Consider the following 23,273-nt stretch of genomic DNA (forward strand, 5'->3'; position numbering starts at 1 on the left):
CTGTGTTAGATCACCGCTCTACCAACACCGTTGCAGTGTGTAGTGTGTACCTACATTGTTGAATTGAAGAGTGACGAGCTGATGATGGCATAGATACCCCGCTTTACCTTGACGTGTTTCCCTCCGCCCACGCACACACTTACACTACATAAAAGCTAGACTCTTGAGATTGAACTTGTGGGTTTTGAAGTATTTTTTTCCTTATGCTTGAGTGGCAAGTGGGCGGCCCAGGTTCAGATCTGTACTTGTTCCAAATGACGCCACGGACTCATGACCCAACATGTCTGTCTTCGATTCACCGGAAATAATTTTAGCAGAAAATTAAACGTGTCACAGCTAGGTAGCGATACGATTCTCGGGTCAAGCGTGACTCTCCTACAAGGTGCTAGTCAAATAACATTTTTTTATAAATTTAGTCCGAACCTTTTGATAGGAAGGATTCACAAGGATAGAGCCACCGCTAAGCGAAGCTTGTTGCAGTGACCCTGCCCGCTACCCTCCGATCGCGCAATGCCAGTTCTATGGCAGAATTTAGAGTCCAAAGTTTAACGTGCGCACATAGCCGCGCACGGTCGGTCCCCTCACTGACTTGACTTCGCCTGGCTACGGGCTGCCACCAACCGCAACCATACCTGTCAGGAGGCTCATAAATGTCAAGCGCCCGTCGCGCTTCGAACCCGGACTGTTGTAACCGGGAACGGGTGCTCTCACCACGCGGAGTCCAACGCTCTTACCAACTGAGCTACGGGACCGGCATAAGACATGTGGGAAACATAAGACATGCGGGTTAGACGTGAGATCAGGACAACGCGAACACCGTAAAAGTTCGAGTCTGTCAAAATCCTGTGTCATTATCGCCACTTTTTTCTGTCTAGTGTCCGTCCACTTCCATTCGAGGTCCCTTTCATAATTCATACCTTTGGCTTTGGCTATAAATAGGGGGGCAATTTGAATCTCTTTTCAAACATTCTTCCAATTGGTACCTACCCACGCTCATAGCCAAACGATAAGTTCCGTAGTGCGACGCTGCTCAGTAAAAGTTGTCGAGAGATGGCCTCGAGACGGCCGGTTATCGCTTCATCTCCGTGTCTGCGGAGCCCATAGAAAGCCGCTCAGTGGCCAGATTACCTGGGTTTTAGAGTTCAGGCGTGTCTTCACCAGGTCAACGTGGTTTCCAACAGGATCAGATCGGATCATTTAGGATCATTTTAGCGCTGGATGCTAAATTCCCAACTGGAATTTTACTTACGTCGGACACCCAGCTCCGGGCTGTTCAAACATCCGCATTCACAATCATTCTTTTTCATTACGTTGTGGCGTGCTGAGCTGTGTGGATTGTGGTGTCAGCTCTCTGCGTATGTGTACCTCTCCGCACCTCTTTTCCCGCTGGGGTGTTTGCAGGTCTGGATCGTGAAAGGTGAGTTACAAGATCAGATAAGTGACCTTACCCTTTGGAAAATCTCCCAGAATCACGTGTAGGTATTTTATTTCAGCGTGAGACGTTATGGCGCTAAACTCACAACCAACCATCCGAACGCTTTCCCTTTTGGCATGGGACGCAGACTTTTCTATACATACCTATACAGCCGAACACGTAATCACGTGCTCGGCTTTCCGGCAGTAGTGCGGTGTAAAGAGAAGTCTGTGCATGGGACCACACGTTACTAAACCCACAGCTAACGAGTATGTGCTCTGTTTTAGGGTGTGACCGGTGTCTGCGCGGCCGCTATGGTTCCTACCGTCCGTCTGCTGGTGGTCTCTGCTCTCCTGAGGACCGTCTCTGGCAGCTGTGGCCCTCCTCTACACGTAGACGACGAGCCCCACGGCGGCGGTCGAACCGTTCAAGTGTCACTCCCGCCGCCTCCGTGCCGCTGCAAATTCCTCCGGTTGGATGTCAGCGACTCGACCGATAAACCCTCACCGGGAAATGGCCGCTGGGAGAAGATGGAGATCTGGTCGGCGGAGAATATCGCCAATGTCACCACCACCGCCTTCCTCGCCGGCTGGTACCGCACGCTGTGCTGCCGCGGACGGTACAGCTGTAAATTCTCTGACGGCGTGGGAGAACCGCGCTGGATGACCGGCATCAACGTCACTACCTGGAATGTGAGTGTGTCTCCGGTGCAAACGGCCGGCGCGCCGCGGCTGAGTATCGAGCTCATCCAGTGGGACCCCTCGGCGCCGCCGGGGTTCTTCTTTCCGCGACTGAAGTTAGACACCTTTGGCCCGAGGAGGTTTCATGTCTGTGAGGATATCACCTTTCACAACAACTCGTGGCAGAAATGTGTGATTTCCGGGCAGAACGACAGCGACTTGGCCCCCGGTCAGTACAGCATCTCCATACGACCCGCGGATGGCGTCATTATGCGTTGCCATGGTTACAGTGACGGGTGTCCCCTGCTGGCTACCGAACATCAGATAGTTTCTGTGCCAACGAGGAACGCACCTCCGCTAGGGACGGAACGAACGAACGCCTGGCCGTACGCTGCAGCGGCCGGCGGAGTCTCGCTGGCGGCCGCGGCGGCGGTCATCACGGTTCTGCTGCGACGACGCACCGGGGCACTGCTGAAGAATCGAATCGTCGTACAGTCTCAGCCTAGCTGTCTCCAAGCGAGCTGTCCTTCGCAGCCTAGCGATCCTGTTGCCTCCCGGCACGGGACTGTACTCTTGTTATATCGAGGCGTTGTAACAACCTCCGTTCAGTCAGCATTGTTGCGTAGTCTCACGGCATCCATGCGCGCCGCGGGACTGTCAGTGCTGAACCTACACGAGTCTCAACTTCAGAGATTGCTGCTCACGGTACCCAGCCCGGCTGAACTACTGAGTCGAGAGCCTCTCCGGTCAGCTCGACTACTCTTCGTAGCCACAGGTGCCGAGTTGGACCTCGACGTCGGACCTCAAGACGGTACAAGTGACAAACATTGCAACGGAAACGTCTGCGGCAGCGGCAGCGGTAGTGGTAGTGGTAGTGCTAGTGGTGCCACGACCGTTGCAAACCGGATGTATGACATGTTGTTGCGATATGTCCGCAACGATAGACACGGTTTGGACTACGGACGGGTGTTTGCGGCGCGCCTGGGCGCCGCCAGCGCCGCTGAGCTGCTCGGTCTGACGGTGGGTAGACTGTTTACAGTGCCGGGAGATGAACAGGTCTTGGTGGAACACCTGAGTGCTAGCGGTGAAAACACAGTTCGAGACACGCCGATGACGTCTACAGTCTGGGTGCACGATAACGGGACAGTACGAAACGAACTAATCGACACGGTGTAGAGATGACCGCGCAGAGATGAGGTAATGCCGGCTCCAGTAAAGCTAGGGCAAACTTGGAACCCGGCGGGGGCTTACCATTACCTGGTGTCAATCTTAGCCAGGCAGAGCGAAACAAAGGAATTAAAGGGGATTGGTAAAATCTGTGTAATTGCTGGTTCCTGCCATCGCATAATCAAAAACAAGTGCGTTGAAGTCAGTCAGCCTTCGATCCGTATGCACCCTTGAACCCAACATCACTGAAACAACGAAGACAACCGCGTTCGCGTGCCGGTCACGTGCTCATCCTCGTCCGGCGGTAGCGCGCTCACGTGCTCGGGACACCACCGTGACCTCATGGTAACTTTTGTCGGGAAGTCTGCGCCACATGGTGCCTTATCGTGCCGCGCGCGTGGCATGGGACGGATAGTGGCTTGCCTTACCGGATGTGTTACTTCCTGTGGACGCCAGTTGTCGCCAAACCGGGCTGCCTTGTGGAAAGATTGAGCTTATGTTCTGGTAAACTTGCTGGAAAGCGAGACGGTAAACAATGAGGAAGTCTGGCAATGAAAGTTCAAAGTTTCTTCGACGACTTTAGAGAGGTAGTATCGGGTCCTGCTTCAATTTCACATTTTTACGACCAAGTTATATTTATTTCAAAAATGTGGTTTCGCTTACGCTTGATTATACGATAGTAAAACAAGTCTTCAGCCGAAGTTCTTCGTTGAGGTTTTAGAATGTGAAGGAATAGTGACTTTAAAGAGTGTTTACAAATATTTATCGATTTCAGACTTCTTTCCTCTGTCCTCTTATGGGTTGGCCAGTATCAGGATGGTAATAACCGTGTAATTCGTTGGCTGTACTTGTTATCGCTATGGGTAGAGGAGAAGAAGGGTCTCATTAGTCATTACCAATAATTGTATCAAAAGTGCCATGTACGCATTTTACGCTGTATAATCATTATCATATTCATCTTTTTTGAAAACTTTTACATCTTGAGTCGTGTTGGAACATTTATGCTCACATTTTGATACGTGTGGTTTTACTCGCGATTTTAGAGTTTTTTTTTGTGCAAGTCATTGTGCCAGTATCGTTCATATGTGCCAGTTTCATGTTATTCGTATCCATATTGACGATACGGGCTCATTTTTTTACAATGTGATGTGTGCCAGCATAATGGCTGTTTTTGCGTCGGAAATGTCGGTCTCTCGTGTACAGAAGGAGTGCTAAGTCGTTTTAAAGCGTTGAACAAGTATAGATATATAACGTGCTTGCCAGACACGCTCAGCTCAGCGCTTTACTTATCGGTCTTTGCCTCTGTGTAAATGTGCTAATGTTGACATTGCAAATGTGTACCTGATGAGTGCATCATGTTTGAGCTTAAAAAAAAAACGGCTTGGACCGTGAGTCTCTGAAGTAATTTTCACAAATGAAAAAACGTGCAAGGGAATGCAAATTACAAACGGATTTTAATTGGATATCGCCCACGTTTGTGTTTGGAATGCGGGCCTTTGCTTTCCTGATGTATTTTGGTGAAATGTTTGTGGTTTCCTTATCCTGTTCCACCCTGTTGGGCTTAATTTGGGCGTGGTGCTGCTTGGGCTTCAAACGAATGGATCATTGAAATGTAGCGCGTAATAAAAATGCAATGAAGCTATGTGTAGATATGCATATCGTGTACGAACGAACATTACCCATATAATTCCAATAAAACGAAAGAAACCACAGAATGACCGTGCTAACGTGCTTATTTGCTGACGATGGGTGGACTTGAACGTTTTTAAATAACGCGCCGGTCATAAGGGGCAATAAATCGCCGAAGAAAGTGGTTGGACGGTTATGAAGCAGGGAGTCGTGCCGCGACCAGACACGTTGAATTCGAGGTCATGAGCATCAGCAAGGTGCCTATGCTGCAATATAGTATGGCTTGTGTGTGGACATCAAAGTCAAGTATTCTATTTCTTTTGTTGTCTCAAATTTGTTGAAATTTGAGATCCTTATGCACTATGCAGTGTAGCTCTAGACAAAATGGCAGTAGGAACCTATAGTAGCTCTAGCTTTATAGCACTGCTTTGGCGTTACTATCTAATCTAATCCACTAGGCCTGTGCGGTTCGACAATGAGAGGCTAAGAAAAGCCAACACAGTAAGACAACACACAACAACAAACAACAAGAGGCGAGTAGAAGTAGTATATTGTAGAGACAAATACAAGTAGAGACAAGTAGAAGAAGTAGTAGTATAGAATTAGACAAGTAGTATGTTGATAGAGACAAGTAGAAAAATACGGAACAAATAGTGCATGGACGCGTTTCGATAATTAAATCTTCATCAGCATGACATAACCACAGATAAAAAAAAAAAAACAGAAGAATATCTTGTTTTCTCTGTGGTTATGTCATGCTGATGAAGATTTAAATCGAAACGCGTCCATGCACTATTTGTTCCGTGTTTTTAACAACAAGTGTCTACAATTACAGCGAAGCCGCTAGCTAGCATGCTAATGAGAAACGATACGGGATACCGAGCAGTTCTCAGCGCTAGGTATCAGGGCTGCGGAGTCGATGGATTTTCGGCGACTCCGACTCCGACTCCGACTCCGGCTTTCAAAAACCAGCTCCGACTCCGACTCCGACTCCGGGCAGAATTGTCGACTCCGACCGACTCCAACTCCCGACTCCGACTCCGCAGACCTAGCAGGGCTGCTGAGTCGACAGATTTTCGGTGACTCCGACTCCGACTCCGGCTCGGGTTTCTAAAATCGACTCCGACTCCGACTCCGACTCCGGTCACAACTGTCGACTCCGACCGACTCCGACTCCGACTCCGACTCCGACTCCGCAGCCCTGCTAGGTATTATGGGATCCGATTCCGGCCATGCGGAGCCAATATTCCCCAATGCGGGACAGTCTACCTTCAGGCGTCTACCGCTGCTGCCATCTAGGGACAAGATAATGTACTACTCAAACTACTCCGTGTAAGCGGCACAGCCTACCTTCAGGCGCAAGTCGCTGGACGCTGCTGCCATCTAGTGACGGAAAGGTGTACTACATTAATAGCCCTGCAGCCTGGTATGGTCTTTTTCTAGCGGACATTACCGGCCGATGTGTAATGAATAAACATCTTGGGATGAATCGTTGTGGTACCAGAAAGGGTGACGTAAAACTTACTGACTCGCTGGCGTTACTGGCGGATCAAGGGGGGGGGGGGGGGCATTTCGGGCAATGGCTCCCTCCTGCGGCGCTCGAAATCGATGCAAATTTGTGTTTTTTTCGACTTTAGAGAATAATACGAAAAGTTAACAGCTTCAATGGGGAAAAGCTTTACGCACAGCAGTGCGTAAAGAATCGGAATCCGATGAGTCTTTTTTACTTTGGTTTTTGTCGTCCATGTTTCTATCACTGTTTTATTGGGTGCTCTAAAGTTTATTGTCTAAAATTTGTTTCTTTCACTCAGAAATTTTGAGCCTTTTATGTTTTTACGTTATTTATACTCCAACATTCAAATTAAACGGACCTGGTACTGGAATAACAATTTAGTAGTGTGTAGTTTTATGTTTTGCCGCTCTCGCCACATTGAGCGTCATTTTGAGGTTCTTCAAGGAGATCGGCCGCCATTTGTAATCTGCGCGTGTGTTGTGTTTTGTATCGGCGTGGGTGACCGTGCCGGTAAACTGGTCGGCGTTTTGTGTTCATGTTGAATGCGGGGGTGGCGAAAATAGTGTGATCTGGTGATAACATGCTATTCATCGCATTGGGACAGTCCCACGGCGGTAGTTCTGGTTCTTTCATGGATCACTGGTGAACCCCTCGCCGAAGGGGAAATTTCGGCTTGCAGACATTGGGCGCATCGCGAGCAAGCACGTCAAAGTGCCCGTACCCGGGAAAAATTCGACTGCAAAGGACAAAGCGGTCACGAATCATAAGAAAACGAAAAGTGCGCCTGCCATAACCCCTATCACTCCCCCCGAAACTATGAACCATATAGTGGAGCCGGAAAATAAAGAACCAGAACAAGATAGCATATACAATAGTGTCGAAGACATGGAAACTCAGGAAGGTAAGAAAAGCTTCATTTTTATTAAACATTCTTTCAATAGTTTTGCTGAAATCAAGAATGAAGGTTTTGCGAAATTGACATTGTTTCATTTTGCATCAGCGGGCATGCTTGAATTGGTTAAGTGTTTCTTTTATCATGTGATATGTATGTAAATTGGTTGACAATATGCATATATTAATAGGTAAGAAACAACAGCATATTTGTGATCGAACGCGTGAAGATAATATGACAACAAATGTGTAAAAATATGAGTACCAACTTCAGATAGCAACCATTCCAGATCATTAAGTGAATAATTCAACATTGTAAATGCCTACAGACTTCTCACTTGTATGACTTTTGCTCTGTCTTTTTTGCAATATTTTAAGTAATGCAGTTCAAGGAGATTATGCTGCTATTTCAGTTGAGTGGGGTGCACCCATCCCTTCTACGCCATCTAGCTGATTTGGTATTTGATCTCTCCTACCATCCTCTTGGAGTTTACCTGGTACTCAGCGAAGCAAGACTGCCTCTGCACCTTTTACCTGGTAATCAGCCAGAATACCTCTGCACCTTTGAGATTAAATTTTAAGTTACAAGGGAGAGTTAATCTCTTTTTTAGTCTCAGCAGTCTTGAGTTGCCATGTCTAACATGAGCAGAATCTTCTGGAAATGAAATGTTAGGCAGACATGTAGCAAACCTGACAACATTTTTTTTTCAAGCTGAGAAGGTTTCAGGCAGTACTAATAGTTCAATGCTGTCTCAGCAAAATTACATACCTGCCTAATGGATTTTTTATCCAGCAGGACTTAATGTTCCTAAGCATTCCTGAATTTGATTTGAAGGGCATCATTGAATCAAAGTAAGGAGTTTTTAAGAAGTTTTCTGAAATGCTTTTATGGAGAAACATTATCTAGGCAGGCTTGAGATAGGTAGCTTTACTGCCTTGGAAACTAAATTTGTCCCTCTCTTGCCAGCAATAAAGTGGCTTGGCTCATTTATATCCATATGAAAGTAATTGTTCATTCTTCCAGAGTATCATGATGAGCTAGGCATCATCAAATTCTAACCCTGTGGCACAAACCATTTAATTGGTCAGTAGCCATATACCTACTTGGAGCACCACTTGACCATGCATATATATTATCCTACCTTGTACCTTGTACCTTGTAGAATACGAGCTGCTTGAGGTGTTCTACACCTGTTTTGCTCGCTCTATGTCTACCATAATTGTTGCTTCTTTAAATCATGCCCAATTACTTGCTCTGGAAATACTGAAAGAGGTTCATTTAGTAGTTAGACATCACAGCCATATGTTGTGCACTTGAAGCCACTTATTCATTCCCTGCTACAGGAAGGTCAATCAGAAAAAATCCCATATAGAAATATAATGTCATTCTCCTTTGTGTGTTCTGGAGGCTCTGGTGCAAAAAGTTGTTTGATAAGTCATCTGAGTTTGTACTGAAGCTAACCAGGCTAAACTAACTGCAATGTGCCAACATAAGGATAGTGCTCTCCAGTTTACACCAATTGTCATTTGTCACATGCCAATGCTTTAGAATAACATGATCTCTTGGGGTCCAACCCAATCTTTCAGCCATGTGACCCCAACCTTGGTCTTACTACCACTGCTTAACCCGCGCCCTGCTGGGGGGGGGGGTGTTTGAACACCCCCCTTGTGGTTTTTCGCGAATATCTCAAAAACGGCGGCGCGGAGCGCCGCCGTTTTTGTTACACCTTATCATACATCAATTCTACACGTGTTGTGAAAATTTCAGACCAAGGTCATTCAAGGTCAGGTCACCAGGTCACTTGAAGTGACCTCACCTCATAAAAAGTTTCAATGTCTGTCATAGCTACACCGAGTGACCGATCGCTTTGAAACTTTCAGCGATTGCTAAGGGCAATAGCATGTACAAAATGTATATCTCAGAATTTTGATATCGATGACCTAAGGTCAGGCCAATTTTGCGACCTCCCCATTATAAGTCAATGGGAGAAAATTGAAATGCGCCTCTATTGGACGAAAGACATTATAAACACTCCCAAACACTGAATTACAAGTGGTTTAGACACACTGAACATGAAAATGGTGTCCGTGACCCCTGTTTATGCCCTGAGGTCATCTTAGGTCACGAATGGTATCTAACAGTTTTTCGCAAATAACTTTTGATAGAGGCATGCTAGAGCGATGAAAACGCCTAAGATGTGTTCAGCTCGACGATACGGATCGACTGATATGCAACATGACCCTTTCCGGTCAGGTCATGACCTTGACCTGAGGTCAAATTTTCAAGTTGACCTTTCAAGGTAAGTTATAGTTCATTCGATGCGTCTTGACGAGAGGAACACGATGCCGGTAAAAGTAAGCTCGTACAAGGCTTGGGTCAAAAGTTATTGCAGAAAAACTGTTTCAAAAAAAAGTCGGCTATTTTTGCAGTTTTTGCCCCCTGCAGGCAAAATCGTTGACGTTAGGTCAAATCTGAGAGAATTACTCAGAAAGGGCGTTAATAGGGCTATCGAATGCGCTTTTCCGCGGCGCTATAGCTCTATTGGTTCCCGAGTTATGCGTCTGCTTCTTGGAAATTGTCCACATTCGACCTGGAAATCGGCGAAATTTTGCCTTCAATGACGTCTGGTGACCTGACCTTTGACCTGACCAAAAAATTGACCGAAGTGATTTCCTCATTATTTTTGACGCTCTTTCGAACGCCGCCTTCCGCGTATCGCTACGTGGCCCAGGAGCCGAGTTAGAAGGGGGGGGGGGGGGGGGCCCAGCAGGGCGTGGAAATCCAGGACCCCCAGCCGGGCGCTGGTTAACTTCTGGAAAAATTTGATCCTGTGGTGCTCGTGGCTATATTGATGTTTCAGTGCCTGGGTATTTTGACTGGGGTAGATTGCAGACATTTTTTATTTCATACAGCTGAAACTTTCAAAAATTCCTTTATGAATGATAGCTGCACTGCATTGAGCAATTCCAAAGTTTCGTCAATATTTACCGTTATTAAAAGTACCTAGAGTCGCCTTTGCCCGAGGACAAAAGATGCTTTTTCCAAACTCTTTGTCGATCCCTCTGATTCCGACTCCCTCGACAGTGGACTTTAGAGACAATGCGTGTATGTTGTGACTCTGACTCTTGCCTGTCTGTCTGACTTCCTCTCTCAGCAGTGGATTTGACAGACACTACACACATGATCTTACCCTGACTCCCTGTCTATTTGTCTGACTCCATCTCTCTCTCCGCCGGCAGCGGACTCGACACACGCTGACTCCGACTCCCTATTTGTCTGACTCAGTCTCTCTCTCCCCGGCAGCGGACTGGACGGACGTGGCATGCATGCTCTGACTCTGACTCCTTGTCTATCTGTCTGACTCAGTCTCTCTCCGCCATCAGCGGACTCTACAGACACAACATGTATGACCTGACCTCTGACTCTGACTCCCTCTTTGACTCCCTCCCTCTCTCTCCACCTGCAGCGGACTCTACAGACGCGGCGGCCGAGAAGCCGGCGGAGCGTCCGCCCGCCGAGCCGGAGCCGGACGGCGCGGCGCGGCCCGAGCTGAACGGCACCAGTGAGGTGTGCCTGGTATCCACCACACAGGATGCCGACATGGAGGAGGGTGAGAGTCGGGGGAGCGGGCGCCGCGCGCCGGAGGGAGGACCGGCGGAAGGTGCTGGGTGGTGGTGAGTGATTTGTGGTGATTTGGGTGAGAAGTGGCGATTTGTGACATGGGTCTCAGTCACTCTCGAGTTACCACATTTTACTTGCTACTTTTTTAATTACTTGTGGCACATTATAACTGTGGTTGTGGCTTAGCTATTGCTTGTGTATTGTGTGGTCAATAGTCACATTACGGTTTTATCGATGATACTGTGAGCTGTGTTGCTGCCAGTCAATCAATTGTTCTTTTATTGCGGGTCACGTTTTGATGTTACCGTCAGCTCGCTGCGGCTAGTGGGCCAATCTTCGGACCTGTATTACTACCAGTCTCGCCACTACGCTGTGTTACGGTTGGTTAGGCTACGGTTCAACCAGTAGGAACAACAGTGCCATGTTTGTTTTGCTGCCGATACGACAGCACAGGGGCTGCCTTTTCTTGCACGACGCGCGTGTGTAACAGTTCTGTGTATAGCGTGTGTGTATGAAAGGGTGTGAGAACCTCCACTCACAGCTGAGGTCTATCGATTATTGACTGACGCTGCCTGGCACGCCGGCCATCCGTCCTGTTTTTCCACTACCGAACCGGGGCGTCTGGTTATTTGGTTTTGTTACGTCGCTACGTTTCGCTATTCTGCGACTGTCGTTTTGAGTTCCACGGGCTAGTAGTAGACACTCTACGATAACTGGCATCGGTCTCATGTGGTTTGTGATGATCTATTTTTGAAGTACCGTCGTTTCTATTACTCGATGTGACCCAAAATCCCGTCCATACGACCTCTTACGAGTCCCGGTCAGGTACCTCGCTTACATATTATCATACACGTGTCGTTTCCTCAATTTCCGGTCACACATTATCTGTGTAGGTATAGAGCTGGCCTCGTTTCGGCCTGAGTGTAGTGGCCACCGGGATGGTATCGAGTGTTCGTCTATCTATCGCGCCCGCTCCAGTGACCTGGGTCTCACTGGCGCCTATCGGCTGGTCACTGGCTCGGGTCGCGACTCGCGGCTGTTGACGGCCGGTACGTAGAATCATGCATGCGGGATGTTCTTCGATTCGGACTCGCGGCCGGCTAGTGGTGCCCCAGGCCCCCATTGAAGGTCGCGGATGTTAGAGGCAGCTTGCTACCGACCCGTCAAAGACCAACCACAGAACATCCTACTGATCCTAAATATGATCGGACATGGAACTGTTATTCGCACATCGTAACCTGTGATCAGCGATTACCCACTGACCAGCTTAATCTAGTAAACGTCAACTGACCTTTCACTAACCATTCACTGACTTACCTTTGGCCCGTATTGACTCTCATACTGGTCTGACTCGCACATGGACTGGCACTGACTTGGTGCGACTGCGGTAGCACCACTACTGACCCACCACCGACCCTCCATTGACACCTCAATGATTCCCTCTGATTTTACCCGTCTATGTCGACTCTCCGCTTACCCTTCACTAACCCCTCTCCTCCCCCCCCCCGCCGGCAGACGAGGCGCGCTCGGAGGCCACCTTCTCCTTCTCGGTACCCAACTTCAGCAAGCTGAAGGAGTCGGTGTTCTCGCCGGCATGCTACGTCCGCAATCTGCCCTGGAAGATTATGGTGATGCCGCGGAATAACCCCGGCCAGGACAGGAAGCCGCAGCGCAGCCTCGGATTCTTCCTGCAGGTCGGTGGAGAGAGGGGAGAGAGAGACGGGAAGGGAGAAGGAGAGAGGGAGATGGGGGAGGGGAAACTATTCGAAGCTGAGATAGGGACAACATTTCGGGCTCACCTCATGTTTGGGGTCAGCTGTTATGTTAGCTGTCAATATTTCAGCCTTTTTGTGTGTAAAGCGTTAGTTTCTCAGTGCGGTGCCGGCCGCCAAGTGACTAGCCACGTGATTGTTTTGTGTTTTTCGTTGCTGTACCGAGTGTTTTGCTTTACGGAGTTGTTGTTTCAGTGTGTACCAGTTCAATAACTATGATAAACACTAGGCCATGTGACTGCTCTGTTTCCCAGTGCAATGCCGAGTCTTAAGTCACGTGATTATGTTACGTTTCCTAGTGCAATGCCGAGTCGGAGTCGGTCTTGTGACACGTGACCGCTCTGTGTTTCTCGGTTTAATGCGGTGTCGGGAGTCCCTCGTGGAGCCGTATGTCACGTGACCGTTCCGTGTTTCCCGGTGCAATGCCGAGTCGGAGTCACGTGACAGTTCTGTTTTCCCTGTGCAATGCCGAGTCAAAGTCGGCCCTGCAGAGCTTTGTATCACGTGATAATCCTGTGTTTCCCATTGCAATGCTGAGTGTTTGGTCACGTGATTATTCCTGTGTTTTTCCCAGTGCAATGCCGAGTCGGAGTCGGCCTCGTGGAGCTGCCACGCCAGTGCCGAGCTGCGACTGCTCTCAGTCAAAGAGGGAGTCGAGGACTTCAATAGGAGTGAGTTGCTGGGGGATGGTATTGGTGGTCACTGAGTACCACTGCGCCCTTAAAACTCATTACGATGAGGGGGGCAGGGATGGATGTGTCAGTTTTCAGGGAGGAGCACCGCAAAATGACTAAACAGCTGAAAATGACACCAATTAAATACCGTCTCATGGCATGATGGAATAGCGGCATGCTTGCCATTGAACTCGGCTAAGCTAAAACATACCGCGTTTGAAGTTAAATGGTTTTGTTTAGTTTCATGCGTACCACTTGCTCTTTTTTTGTGTCTGATTTCATTCAGACTAACAATATGCCTTGCAAACTTTCCCAAAAACAACTTGACTACTTTCTCAACTGAAGTTTCACAAGTGCCATCGCTTCCTGGGAAACCCTATTTGGCCTGGCCTTACCGCCTCCCCCTCCCCGAGCGTCACATTCACCTACTGAGTACTGACCGCCTCTCCTCCCTCTCCACAGAGATCACCCACCTGTTCTACAGCAAGGAGAACGACTGGGGCTTCAGCCACTTCATGACGTGGAACGAGGTGCTGGACGAGGAGCGTGGCTACATCAAAAACGACACCATCACCCTGCAGGTACGGTCTGAGAGCGTCGCCGGTGACTGGGGTGTCCTGTCTGATTGGGAGTCTCCTATCTCCCAGCGCTCTGTTCTCTCCCATCTCTTATCCTTTCTTGGAACTCCTTTTTTATAAATTTAGTCCGAACCTTTTGATGGGAAGGATTCACAAGGACAGAGCCACCGCTAAGGGAAGCTTGCTGCGGTGACCCTGTCCTCTACCCTCCGATCGCGCAATTCCAGTTCCATGGCAGAATTTAGAGCCCAAAGTTAAACGTGCGCACATAGCCGCGCACGTCGGCCGGTCCCCTCACTGACTTCGCCTGGCTGCGGCCTGCCACCAACCGCAACCATACCTGTCAGGAGGCCCACCAACCGCAACCATACCTGTCAGGAGGCCCATAAATGTCAAGCGCCCGTCGCGCTTCGAACCCGGACTGTTATAACCGGGAGCGCGTGCTCTCACCACGCGGAGTCCAACGCTCTACCAACTGAGCTACGGGACCGACTCCTGTCTCCCTTTTCAAAAATGTAGCGGTAACGTTCGTGGGAGTAGTTACTTCATTAAGCAGTAAAGTTACGGCTACATTTGTACATATTTTTCGTTCGACCACATTAGGACGTGATGATTAGCTGCATCCTGCCCTTATTAAAAACCAGCCCCGCCCCATCCCCTAGACCTGACGCGAAAGGACTGCTAGCTGATGGTACTCCAGCATTCAAGCGTATCCAAGTGCAGTCGTTCCACCCACCGTTTGACTCGCAGCCTACTTAGCTACCCACCACCACCTAACGCCCCTCTCTATGTGCCCTCTCCGCGTACCACAGGTGAAGGTGAACGCGGACGCGCCGCACGGTGTCAGCTGGGACTCGAAGAAGCACACGGGCTACGTGGGCCTGAAGAACCAGGGCGCCACGTGCTATATGAACTCCCTGCTGCAGACGCTCTTCTTCACAAACACCATCAGAAAGGTGAGGGCTGGTCAAATCGACGGACAGGTGATCGTGAGTGGTCGGTTTTAGTTCGTGTTAGGCGCAAATACCGATATTGGGGACGTCTTATGTTGGCGGAGCGAAGGTTTTAACTTCTAGCTTTCAATCTCAAATATTGATCTACAGTAAGGTTTATGTCTTTTTGAACGAGTATATCAAGTGCAAATACATGATTTATGCCGTTGGTTCATTCAACGCCACTAATTCCCCCAATATACATAATTTCCATCACACGATCTTTAGTCCAACGGTTCTCACCCACGCCCGGCTCCCCCCCCCCCCCCGCTGTGTGCAAAATGTCATGGTGTGATCCGCGTCTATCGTTTTGATACACGGTTTATCCCGCAGGCTGTGTACAAAATGCCCACCGAGAACGACGACTCGTCCAAGTCGGTGGCGCTGGCGCTGCAGCGGGTCTTCTACGAGCTCCAGTTCTCCGACAAACCCGTGGGCACCAAGAAACTCACAAAGTCGTTCGGCTGGGAAACCATGGACTCGTTCATGCAGCATGATGTCCAGGAGTTTCTGCGTGTGGTATGTATACTTGTTGGGGGTTCAGGGAGGGAAATGCGGCCCATTGGTCATTGGTGTTTCATTACGGAGCGAGCGAAGCGAGCGGAGTCTCATACTGAATTAAGGGAAAATCCTGAGTATGAGCGGCCGGCCGGCCGGCCGTGGGGACGCTCTTCAAAAGCTAATATCTTAGGAACGGGACATCCGATTGATAAGCGGTCTTCTTTACTGAATGTCACTTGGACGTAAAAGTTCTGTGGTGTGATGGCCACCATGCGTTCTTGCCAACCACTGAACGTGGCGCGTGGTAAAGTTGGACATTTTTTAAGAACCCCCAAAATTGCAACCTCAATAACGGCACAACGGGTGGGCCGATTGAATTGAAACTCGGTACACAGTTAGGTCTCCATCAGATAATTAATCTGCATGTGTTAAGGTTGGGGTGCTACAGCACGTGCGCACGTGCAGGGGGCGCTCCCAGATCTCGAGAACGGCTGGGCCGATTGCGCTCAAATTTGGTACACGGTTGGGGACCAGTTAGTAGGGTGCCGTGCAAAAGTCAGTTTGGACCCCGCTTGCACGTGCGCACGTGCAGTGTGCCGCTTCCAGATCTCGAGAACGGCTAGGCCGATTGCGCTGAAATTTGGCACATCGCTAAAGACCGGTTAGTAGAGTGCAGTGCACAAGTTAGTTGGAGGTACCCCTCGCAATTTCGCACGTGCGAGGCCCATCCTCTCGCGCGCTCCGTTGGTCGCCCAAAAGGCGTTTTACTGGTATGTATTGTGTAGGACTGGACGGTCGGAGTTCAGTAGCTGGTACTATATAAGAGACCAGCAATGAGAAGCTATAAGCTTCCTTTGTGTAAAATTTAGCAGACTTTGGGACTGGTTGGTCAAGAGGCAACCCATATGCTTAAAATCTAAGGGGGCTGGTTGGCTAGCTTATGAGGGGCAAGATACAGGTACAGTCCACAGCAGAAGTAATGTGTGGTTTCAGTCATGGGTATGTTCTGCTTCTGAAGCCTAGGAACGATTAGCCAGACTGCAACGAGACTTTAAATGTAGCTTACATGTATCTTCACCCTTGCAGCTACAACTTTATCTATTGACGTCTTCTTTTCAATCAGTCCGCATTTAAAAATCATCGGTCAAAGCCATCTGTTGAGATTGGTAAAACCACACATTACTTTAGCGGTGGGCTGTACCTTGAAGTATGCTCTGACAGGGGACTGGCTTCGAAAGTAGACTGGGATAGAGGACGGCTGGCCTGAATGACGTGCTTCTGGTCCGTGTGCTCATCGATGACACGTCCAATTCGGCTGAACGGTGGCGGTAGTACTCGTGTGAGAAGAGCAGGCAACTGTCCCTTACTTCTCATGTGCCTCCCGTCGACATTGCATGAACTCTGCTGACGTCTCCAATATAACGCTCGCAGCTGCCGTAACCCGAACGATGCTCACCCCGAATTGACCTTACTGACCTGACCCGTCCTGCTCTGACAGCTTCTGGACAAACTGGAGAGCAAGATGAAGGGCACCTGCGTGGAGGGCGTCATCCCCAAACTGTTCGAGGGCAAGACAATATCGTACTGTCGGTGTAAGCACGTGGACTATCAGTCCAGCCTCACCGAGACCTACTACGACATACAGCTCAACATCAAAGACAAAAAGAACAGTGAGTTATTCAGCTCTGAGATGGGGCTCTGCTATTTTTGAATGGCATGAGTTACCCAGTGAGTGCTGTGCGACGGGCTTGGGCTGCACTATAGCTGAATAATCTGAGCTATACAATGATGGATGGGTGACAGTGGTGGGACGAGGGTTGCGATATCAACCCGAGCTATGCAGTGCAGTATAGCGGTGGAATGAGGGCTATGCCAGTCGGGTCACCATGGTTATCATGTTGAGCGGTGTTTGGAAAGGGTTGATAAATTAAAGCAGATGCTTAGCTTAGCTGTATGATTTAGGTATACCTTAAAATCGGCAGGCATGTGCATGGATCCAAGAGACGGATGGATGATCTCAGTGGATCTCGCGACAATATGAAGAGATCGAATCTATGATCTGAGCGGATCCCAGATCGAGATCCATGGGATCAGATGTCGGATCCATTTTTCCCGGATCTGTGCACATGTCTGCTTATCGGTCCTCTAGCAGATTGACTGTGAGTCTGGTCAATGTCTATGAGTGGTACCTGACTCAGCAGTGGTAAGTGGTAACTGTATCTGACCGTCCCCCCCCCCCTCAGTCTACGAGTCGTTCAAGGACTACGTGGAACCACAGACGCTGGACGGCGAGAACAAGTACGCGGCGGGCGAGCACGGTCTCCAGGAGGCCGTGAAGGGCGTCATATTCGAGACGCTGCCGCCCGTTCTGCATCTGCACCTGATGAGGTTTCAGTACGACCCCATCACAGACAGCAGCGTCAAGTTCAACGACAGGTCAGTGTTAGCCCGAGAGAACCGCTTTACTTGGAACACATAGACCAGCGACATTAATTGGTGTTAAAAATGTTTTACGGCTGATAAGTGATAGTTCATTCAGATTTCGTTTGTAAAAATCCGTCCCACTAGAGAATCCGCTCTGATTGCAAGAGGATCGATCCCTTAGCGACCTTGTTTTTATTGCTCGACATTGTCCATGTAATCACTAGGTAGCGAAAAAAGAAAACTGAGTCCCGGTGCGCTCCAGCTGTTCAAACCGTTTGTAATCCCGCTCGCCCGTCTCTTCCGTGTCGCTAGCTAGTAGTATCGATTTTCCAGAGCTTCCGAGCAATTGTTAATGAACCGTGCCGAGCCTCACTGATTGCTGATAAATACTGAAAATGGCGGCAGAGTGGGGACTAGTGGTCGATGGCTGGACCGATGGGGAATAGAAGTTTGGTTATTTATCGCAGTTATTGTTCCGATATAATTTTTTGTGTTTAGTAGATAAGTGAATTGTTCGATTAGGTAGCTTCCAGGTAGCAAAAAGTAAGCCTGTTGGCTGCGCGATTCTGTGTGTTCTTGATTCTTTTGATGGAAATGTTTGTCATTTTGACAGGCTGTCCAGCTGATGATTCCCTTCTGTGCGATTGTGTAACTAGATATCGAGTGGTCAGGCTTCAGGGATGGGCAAAGTCAGCTGTGAATGAGGTATGAACAACGTGCACGCTCGCACAATGTTCTACTCAGGCTTTAGGCCGGAGCCCAGTACCTCTTGGCCGTCCCTCGTGTAGCAAACCCTCACCCCACCCTCACACACTCACTCACCCCCTTTTTCTCTCTCCCTCTGTGACAGGTTCGAGTTCCCGGACGTGCTGCGTCTGAACGATTTTCTGCAGACGCCGGAGAGCACGCCGGCCGAGTACGTGCTGCACGCGGTGCTCGTCCACTCGGGAGACAACCACGGCGGCCACTATGTGGTCTTCATTAACCCCAGAGGCGACGGAAAGGTATGGACGGGTGGGATGGACGAGTTTAGCGGGTATGGGGAAGGGAGCGAGGGAGTTGTGTAGTGTATTGGGGAATTTTAGCAGTTTCCTTGTGTCGCCAGGTTTGTTACGTGTGTGAATTGTCTCATGAAAGCGACACTAGTGGAGAAGACTAGTTAATGATAAATGTGTGGCTGTTTCCGGGAGATCTTGCTTCTTTTGGTGATAAGCTATGCTAACCATAGGGAAGTTACAGTTTCTATAGAATTATAGCTTTTAAGAACCTGTTATTACATTATGCAAAAGTCTGTAGAGCTAGGTGAGGATTTAAGTAACCATTAGAGTTGGAGCCTGTAGCTAATTTTCTGGTGTCTATCTCAAACTGACCCCCTCCCCCCTGTTCTCTCCCCTCTCCACCAGTGGTGTAAGTTCGACGACGACGTGGTGTCGCGGTGCACGCGCCAGGAGGCGATCGACCACAACTTTGGCGGTCAGGACGAGGAGCTGAACCTGACGGTGCGCCACAGCACCAACGCCTACATGCTGGTCTACATCCGCCGCTCGCACCTGGCGGAGGTACTGCAGGAGGTCACCGAACAGGACATCCCGCTGGAGGTGAGGCCGGGTCGGTGGCGTGGGTGGAAGGGAAGAGGTACTGGGAAATGAAGACATACTACGTGAACCATGCTACACTGGGAAGAGTATATATGAGTAGATTCTGAGACCGTGGGTGCAAAATGACCCTGTAGTCCGCGCCCTAAAGCCCCAATAAACAAACAAAGATTCTGGGACCGGATGTTTTTAGGTCAAATATGACTAGGAATAGAGCTGGTGCAAGGACCGGAGATGTGTAAATTAAAAAGTACTGGGAATAGATTTGCGAGGATCAGATTGATTTAGGCCAAAAGTTTAACCGACTATAGAATATCGGTATCATATCGACGACTGTAAAAGAACGATGAGGGCGGCCACCCTGACCACTCTTGCTATAGACGCCATTGGCTTCTCAGTCAACGCATATGCAAACCCCAATTATGAGTACCCAGTCCTCGATAAAGGAGTGTTGACCGCACTAGGTTCGGGTAGCCTCGTTACGTCCGTCTGCTCTGACGCCCGTTCCGTGTTTCCCAGCTGACTGAGCGACTGCAGGAGGAGAAGCGTCTGGAGGCGATCCGGCGGCGGGAGAGGAACGAACAGCACCTCTATATGCCAGTACAGGTCGGTGACGTGTGTCACCGCGTGTCCTAGGCCGGACACGCGGAGGCCGGCCCTCCGTCATCAGCTGTTTGGGCTCTGTTTTAACCTCAAATACACCGGGATCGGCTCGTTTTTACTTCTGTTGGTTGCCGCTCTGCCCTTTCCGCTTCGGCCACGGAACCCCTCTGCCTTATATCCTGGGTTCTGCGCCAATTCTCAGGCCCACCGTGGCCTCATTCCTTATTTTCTTTGTCTCACTTCGGCCCTCAGACTCGTCGGGGCCCGTCTTTCATAACTGCAGGGTCGTGTGCTGTGACCTAACGCGGACATCTAATGTGTGAGCATGGCCTGATGTGACCCGATGTGATGCTCACTTACGCTCCCACATTTCTGTAGGTGGTTCTGGAGGACAGTTTCGAGGGTCACCACGGACCGGACCTGTACGACCCCGAGAAGGTCAACTACCGGACGTTCAGAGTGAAAAAGTCGGCCACGCTCCGAGAAATGATGGACCTCTTCTCAGAGACACTGGTGAGATTTTATTGCTGTCGGGGGTTTGAGTTAGGGCGGAGGTGTGTTCCAAGTTGTTAGGTGAGGCGAGTGTGGGGTCACGGTCTAGGATTGCAGTTTGATCAGGCATCATGTTAAAAGGTTATGTTTAATTCGTGGCTTAGGTTAAGGGTGAGCTAACACAGAGTTAAGGCTCTTGTTGAAAGTTCAGGGTGTTGAGCCCGGTCACTCACTGTGTGGAAAACAGTGTCAGATATTCCTGAAAGTAGTGCTGTAGTAGTTTACAGCGTAAATTCACGACATGGATTCTAACTGCACAGCGTTATTTCACAGCGTTGGCTCACGATGTTCGCCATGGTTTCCGTTTGTGAGCGGACGGACGTATCCCGGTCTCCGTTTGTAAGCTGACTGTTCGCCTCCCGGCCTGTTTACAGAAAGTACCTGTGAAACACCTTCGGCCGTGGCCGATGACGATCCGCACCAACCAGACTAACCGACCCACGGTGATCGACATGGACGGAGACATCCTGAAAAAGGTGAGAGAGAAAAAAACATCGATAATAGAGAAACTGCGAAATATGCTGAGAAACGGTGGGTAAGGTCTCAGCAGTCGACATTGTACACTCTCATGCTAAAAAAGATGGATACTTCATCAATCGTCGGCATGCATCCTGCTACAGAAGGTTGGGAACTGGCTGTGACTCTGACCTCTGTGACCTTTCTGACCTCTGTGACCTTCCCTCAGGTGTCAGACCTGGCCGACTCGAACTCTGCGTGGACGCTGTTCCTGGAGTGTCTGCCGGCCGACCAGCCGCCCACCGCCTCGCTGCCGCCGTTCGACAAAGACTGTGATGTGCTCATCTTCTTCAAACTCTACTGTCCGCGCACCAAGCAGATTCACTACTGCGGCCACCAGTACATACCCATCTCCAGCAAAGTCCGTGAGTGACAACTAACCAACCTGTCGCCCTTCGGTGGGCGCTGACTAGGTGTCTTGCGCAGTAGCCAGAACCATCGCGGATATATTACTTTGAAGTGTTTACTAAAAGTTAGCTACAGGGTAGCTACCCATTTAATGTTTTGGTTATATGTGTATCACTTTCTTTGTATTGTATTAATGTGTCATGTGCCGTTTATGTTGTGTATGTGCGTTTGTGGATTTTTTTTTTTGCGCCTGCCGCAAGAGGAAGTCCTAGAAGTTTTAGATACCGTAGTGGTCTTTATCTCCGATAGAGAAAGCAATATTAGAATAACTCGCCCCTCATCTACCCCGCCTGCCGAGTTAGGCTCGCCCAGCAACAAGCTTGCTTAGCTGGGTGGCCTATTTCGGTGGGCATTTGACCATGCTGAAACCTGACCAGGAACCGACACCGACCTTTTGATCTGCATGCTACTGGCTTATACCCATGTCCTTGTGTGATTGTTCCAACTCCCTGTGCGAATGTGTAACTAACCAAGGTATGAATGTAAAGGTACTGAATAAAAAAAAAACGTAGTGTCTAGTCAAAGCTATTTTTAGCTTTGATTTCTTTCCGCCCCTTGCATGCATGACTCATAACACTACTTGCATCTGTATTTGGCTGCACAGGTTTTTTTCGCTTCTTTTTTTGTTATTTTCCTTTTCTTAGCAGGGAGTGTCACGACTTGCATATTTTTGTTTTTGGTGTTAACGTATGGTTCTGTGGTCGTGCGGGACCGTGGGTGGACACTCCTGGTCGTCTGTTCATGGGCGGCGGACTATTTCATAGATTAGTTTAAAAAAAAAATGCGTTTACTGATAGTCATACTGAGAGATATGCAACGATGCCAATTGATTTGACATTGTGATGTGTAGTTTGCAGGCACGCAAATATGCGCGATAATTGGCTAGTATTTGTTTGTTCATGAGGTAAGTAGTTTGATAGTCATTAGTCACGATATAGGTTTCGTGATCATTCTCCCTCTTCTAACCGATCTCCTTCGTCGCCAGGCGAGCTGGTTCCCCTCCTCAACGAGCGGGCCGGCTTCCCTCCGGACACCGAGCTGCACCTGTACGAGGAGCTAAAACCGAACATGGTGGAGCGTCTGGAGGAGCTGGAGACGTCGCTGGACAAGGCGCTGGACGAGCTGATGGACGGAGACATCATCCTCTTCCAGAAGGCCGAGCATGAGCCGTGCGACGGCGACCTGCCGACTGTCGAGGATTACTACAAGTGAGTTTTAAGGAAGGGGTAAAAAAGTGTGGTAAAAAAGAACCGATCAGGCAGAATACGTGTCGCGGCTCTATTCTTACCATGGACATCTCGGTATGCAGTTGTGGTCTGGCTTGTCAAACTCATTGAAATGTTTAAACTACAAGTTTTTTCCCTGTGGAGGCAATGCTCAAACCAAACCACACAACTCCCGTCCCTCATGTGTGCGGAACAAATCTTCTACCTTGTAGAGATGACATTCTTTCTAACGCTGTCCCATTCACAGAGATCTCTTCTACCGGGTGGAGGTGACGTTCTGCGATAAGACGGTGCCGTCGGACCCGGGTATTGTGATCGAGCTCTCCCAGCGGATGAACTACGATCAGATGGCGCGCGCCGTGGCGCTCCGGCTCGGCACCGACCCCTACATGCTGCAGTTCTTCAAGGCGCAAAAGTGAGCAAGATCAGGCCGGGACCGCCGTGATGTGGCACTAGTGGCAAATAGGACGAGTAGAATACGCTGATGGGAACTTGATGGTAATTTGTATGTGTATA

At 49.3% G+C, this 23,273-nt stretch overlaps 1 protein-coding gene across 1 annotated transcript in view; it reads left to right on the top strand.

The window, feature by feature from the left end:
* The first annotated feature begins 6,846 nt into the window (after nucleotides 1–6,846).
* LOC122364251 overlaps nucleotides 6,847–23,273 on the top strand; it is a 50,020-nt gene continuing 33,593 nt past the window's right edge. Inside the window, exons 1-17 of the mRNA XM_043334453.1 lie at nucleotides 6,847–7,304; nucleotides 10,762–10,905; nucleotides 12,432–12,610; nucleotides 13,263–13,359; nucleotides 13,825–13,943; nucleotides 14,753–14,896; nucleotides 15,266–15,451; nucleotides 16,932–17,103; nucleotides 17,677–17,869; nucleotides 18,708–18,861; nucleotides 19,261–19,455; nucleotides 19,972–20,058; nucleotides 20,434–20,568; nucleotides 20,982–21,083; nucleotides 21,293–21,488; nucleotides 22,517–22,739; nucleotides 23,005–23,172. Of these exons, the coding sequence (XP_043190388.1) occupies nucleotides 7,220–7,304; nucleotides 10,762–10,905; nucleotides 12,432–12,610; nucleotides 13,263–13,359; nucleotides 13,825–13,943; nucleotides 14,753–14,896; nucleotides 15,266–15,451; nucleotides 16,932–17,103; nucleotides 17,677–17,869; nucleotides 18,708–18,861; nucleotides 19,261–19,455; nucleotides 19,972–20,058; nucleotides 20,434–20,568; nucleotides 20,982–21,083; nucleotides 21,293–21,488; nucleotides 22,517–22,739; nucleotides 23,005–23,172 (2,579 nt within the window). The 5' untranslated portion in view covers nucleotides 6,847–7,219. The remainder of the gene's footprint in view (nucleotides 7,305–10,761; nucleotides 10,906–12,431; nucleotides 12,611–13,262; nucleotides 13,360–13,824; nucleotides 13,944–14,752; nucleotides 14,897–15,265; nucleotides 15,452–16,931; nucleotides 17,104–17,676; nucleotides 17,870–18,707; nucleotides 18,862–19,260; nucleotides 19,456–19,971; nucleotides 20,059–20,433; nucleotides 20,569–20,981; nucleotides 21,084–21,292; nucleotides 21,489–22,516; nucleotides 22,740–23,004; nucleotides 23,173–23,273) is intronic.

The sequence above is a fragment of the Amphibalanus amphitrite genome, unplaced genomic scaffold, assembly GCF_019059575.1.
Source record: "Amphibalanus amphitrite isolate SeventyFive unplaced genomic scaffold, NRLGWU_Aamphi_draft 000664F_arrow, whole genome shotgun sequence".
Lineage (NCBI taxonomy): Eukaryota > Metazoa > Arthropoda > Thecostraca > Balanomorpha > Balanidae > Amphibalanus > Amphibalanus amphitrite.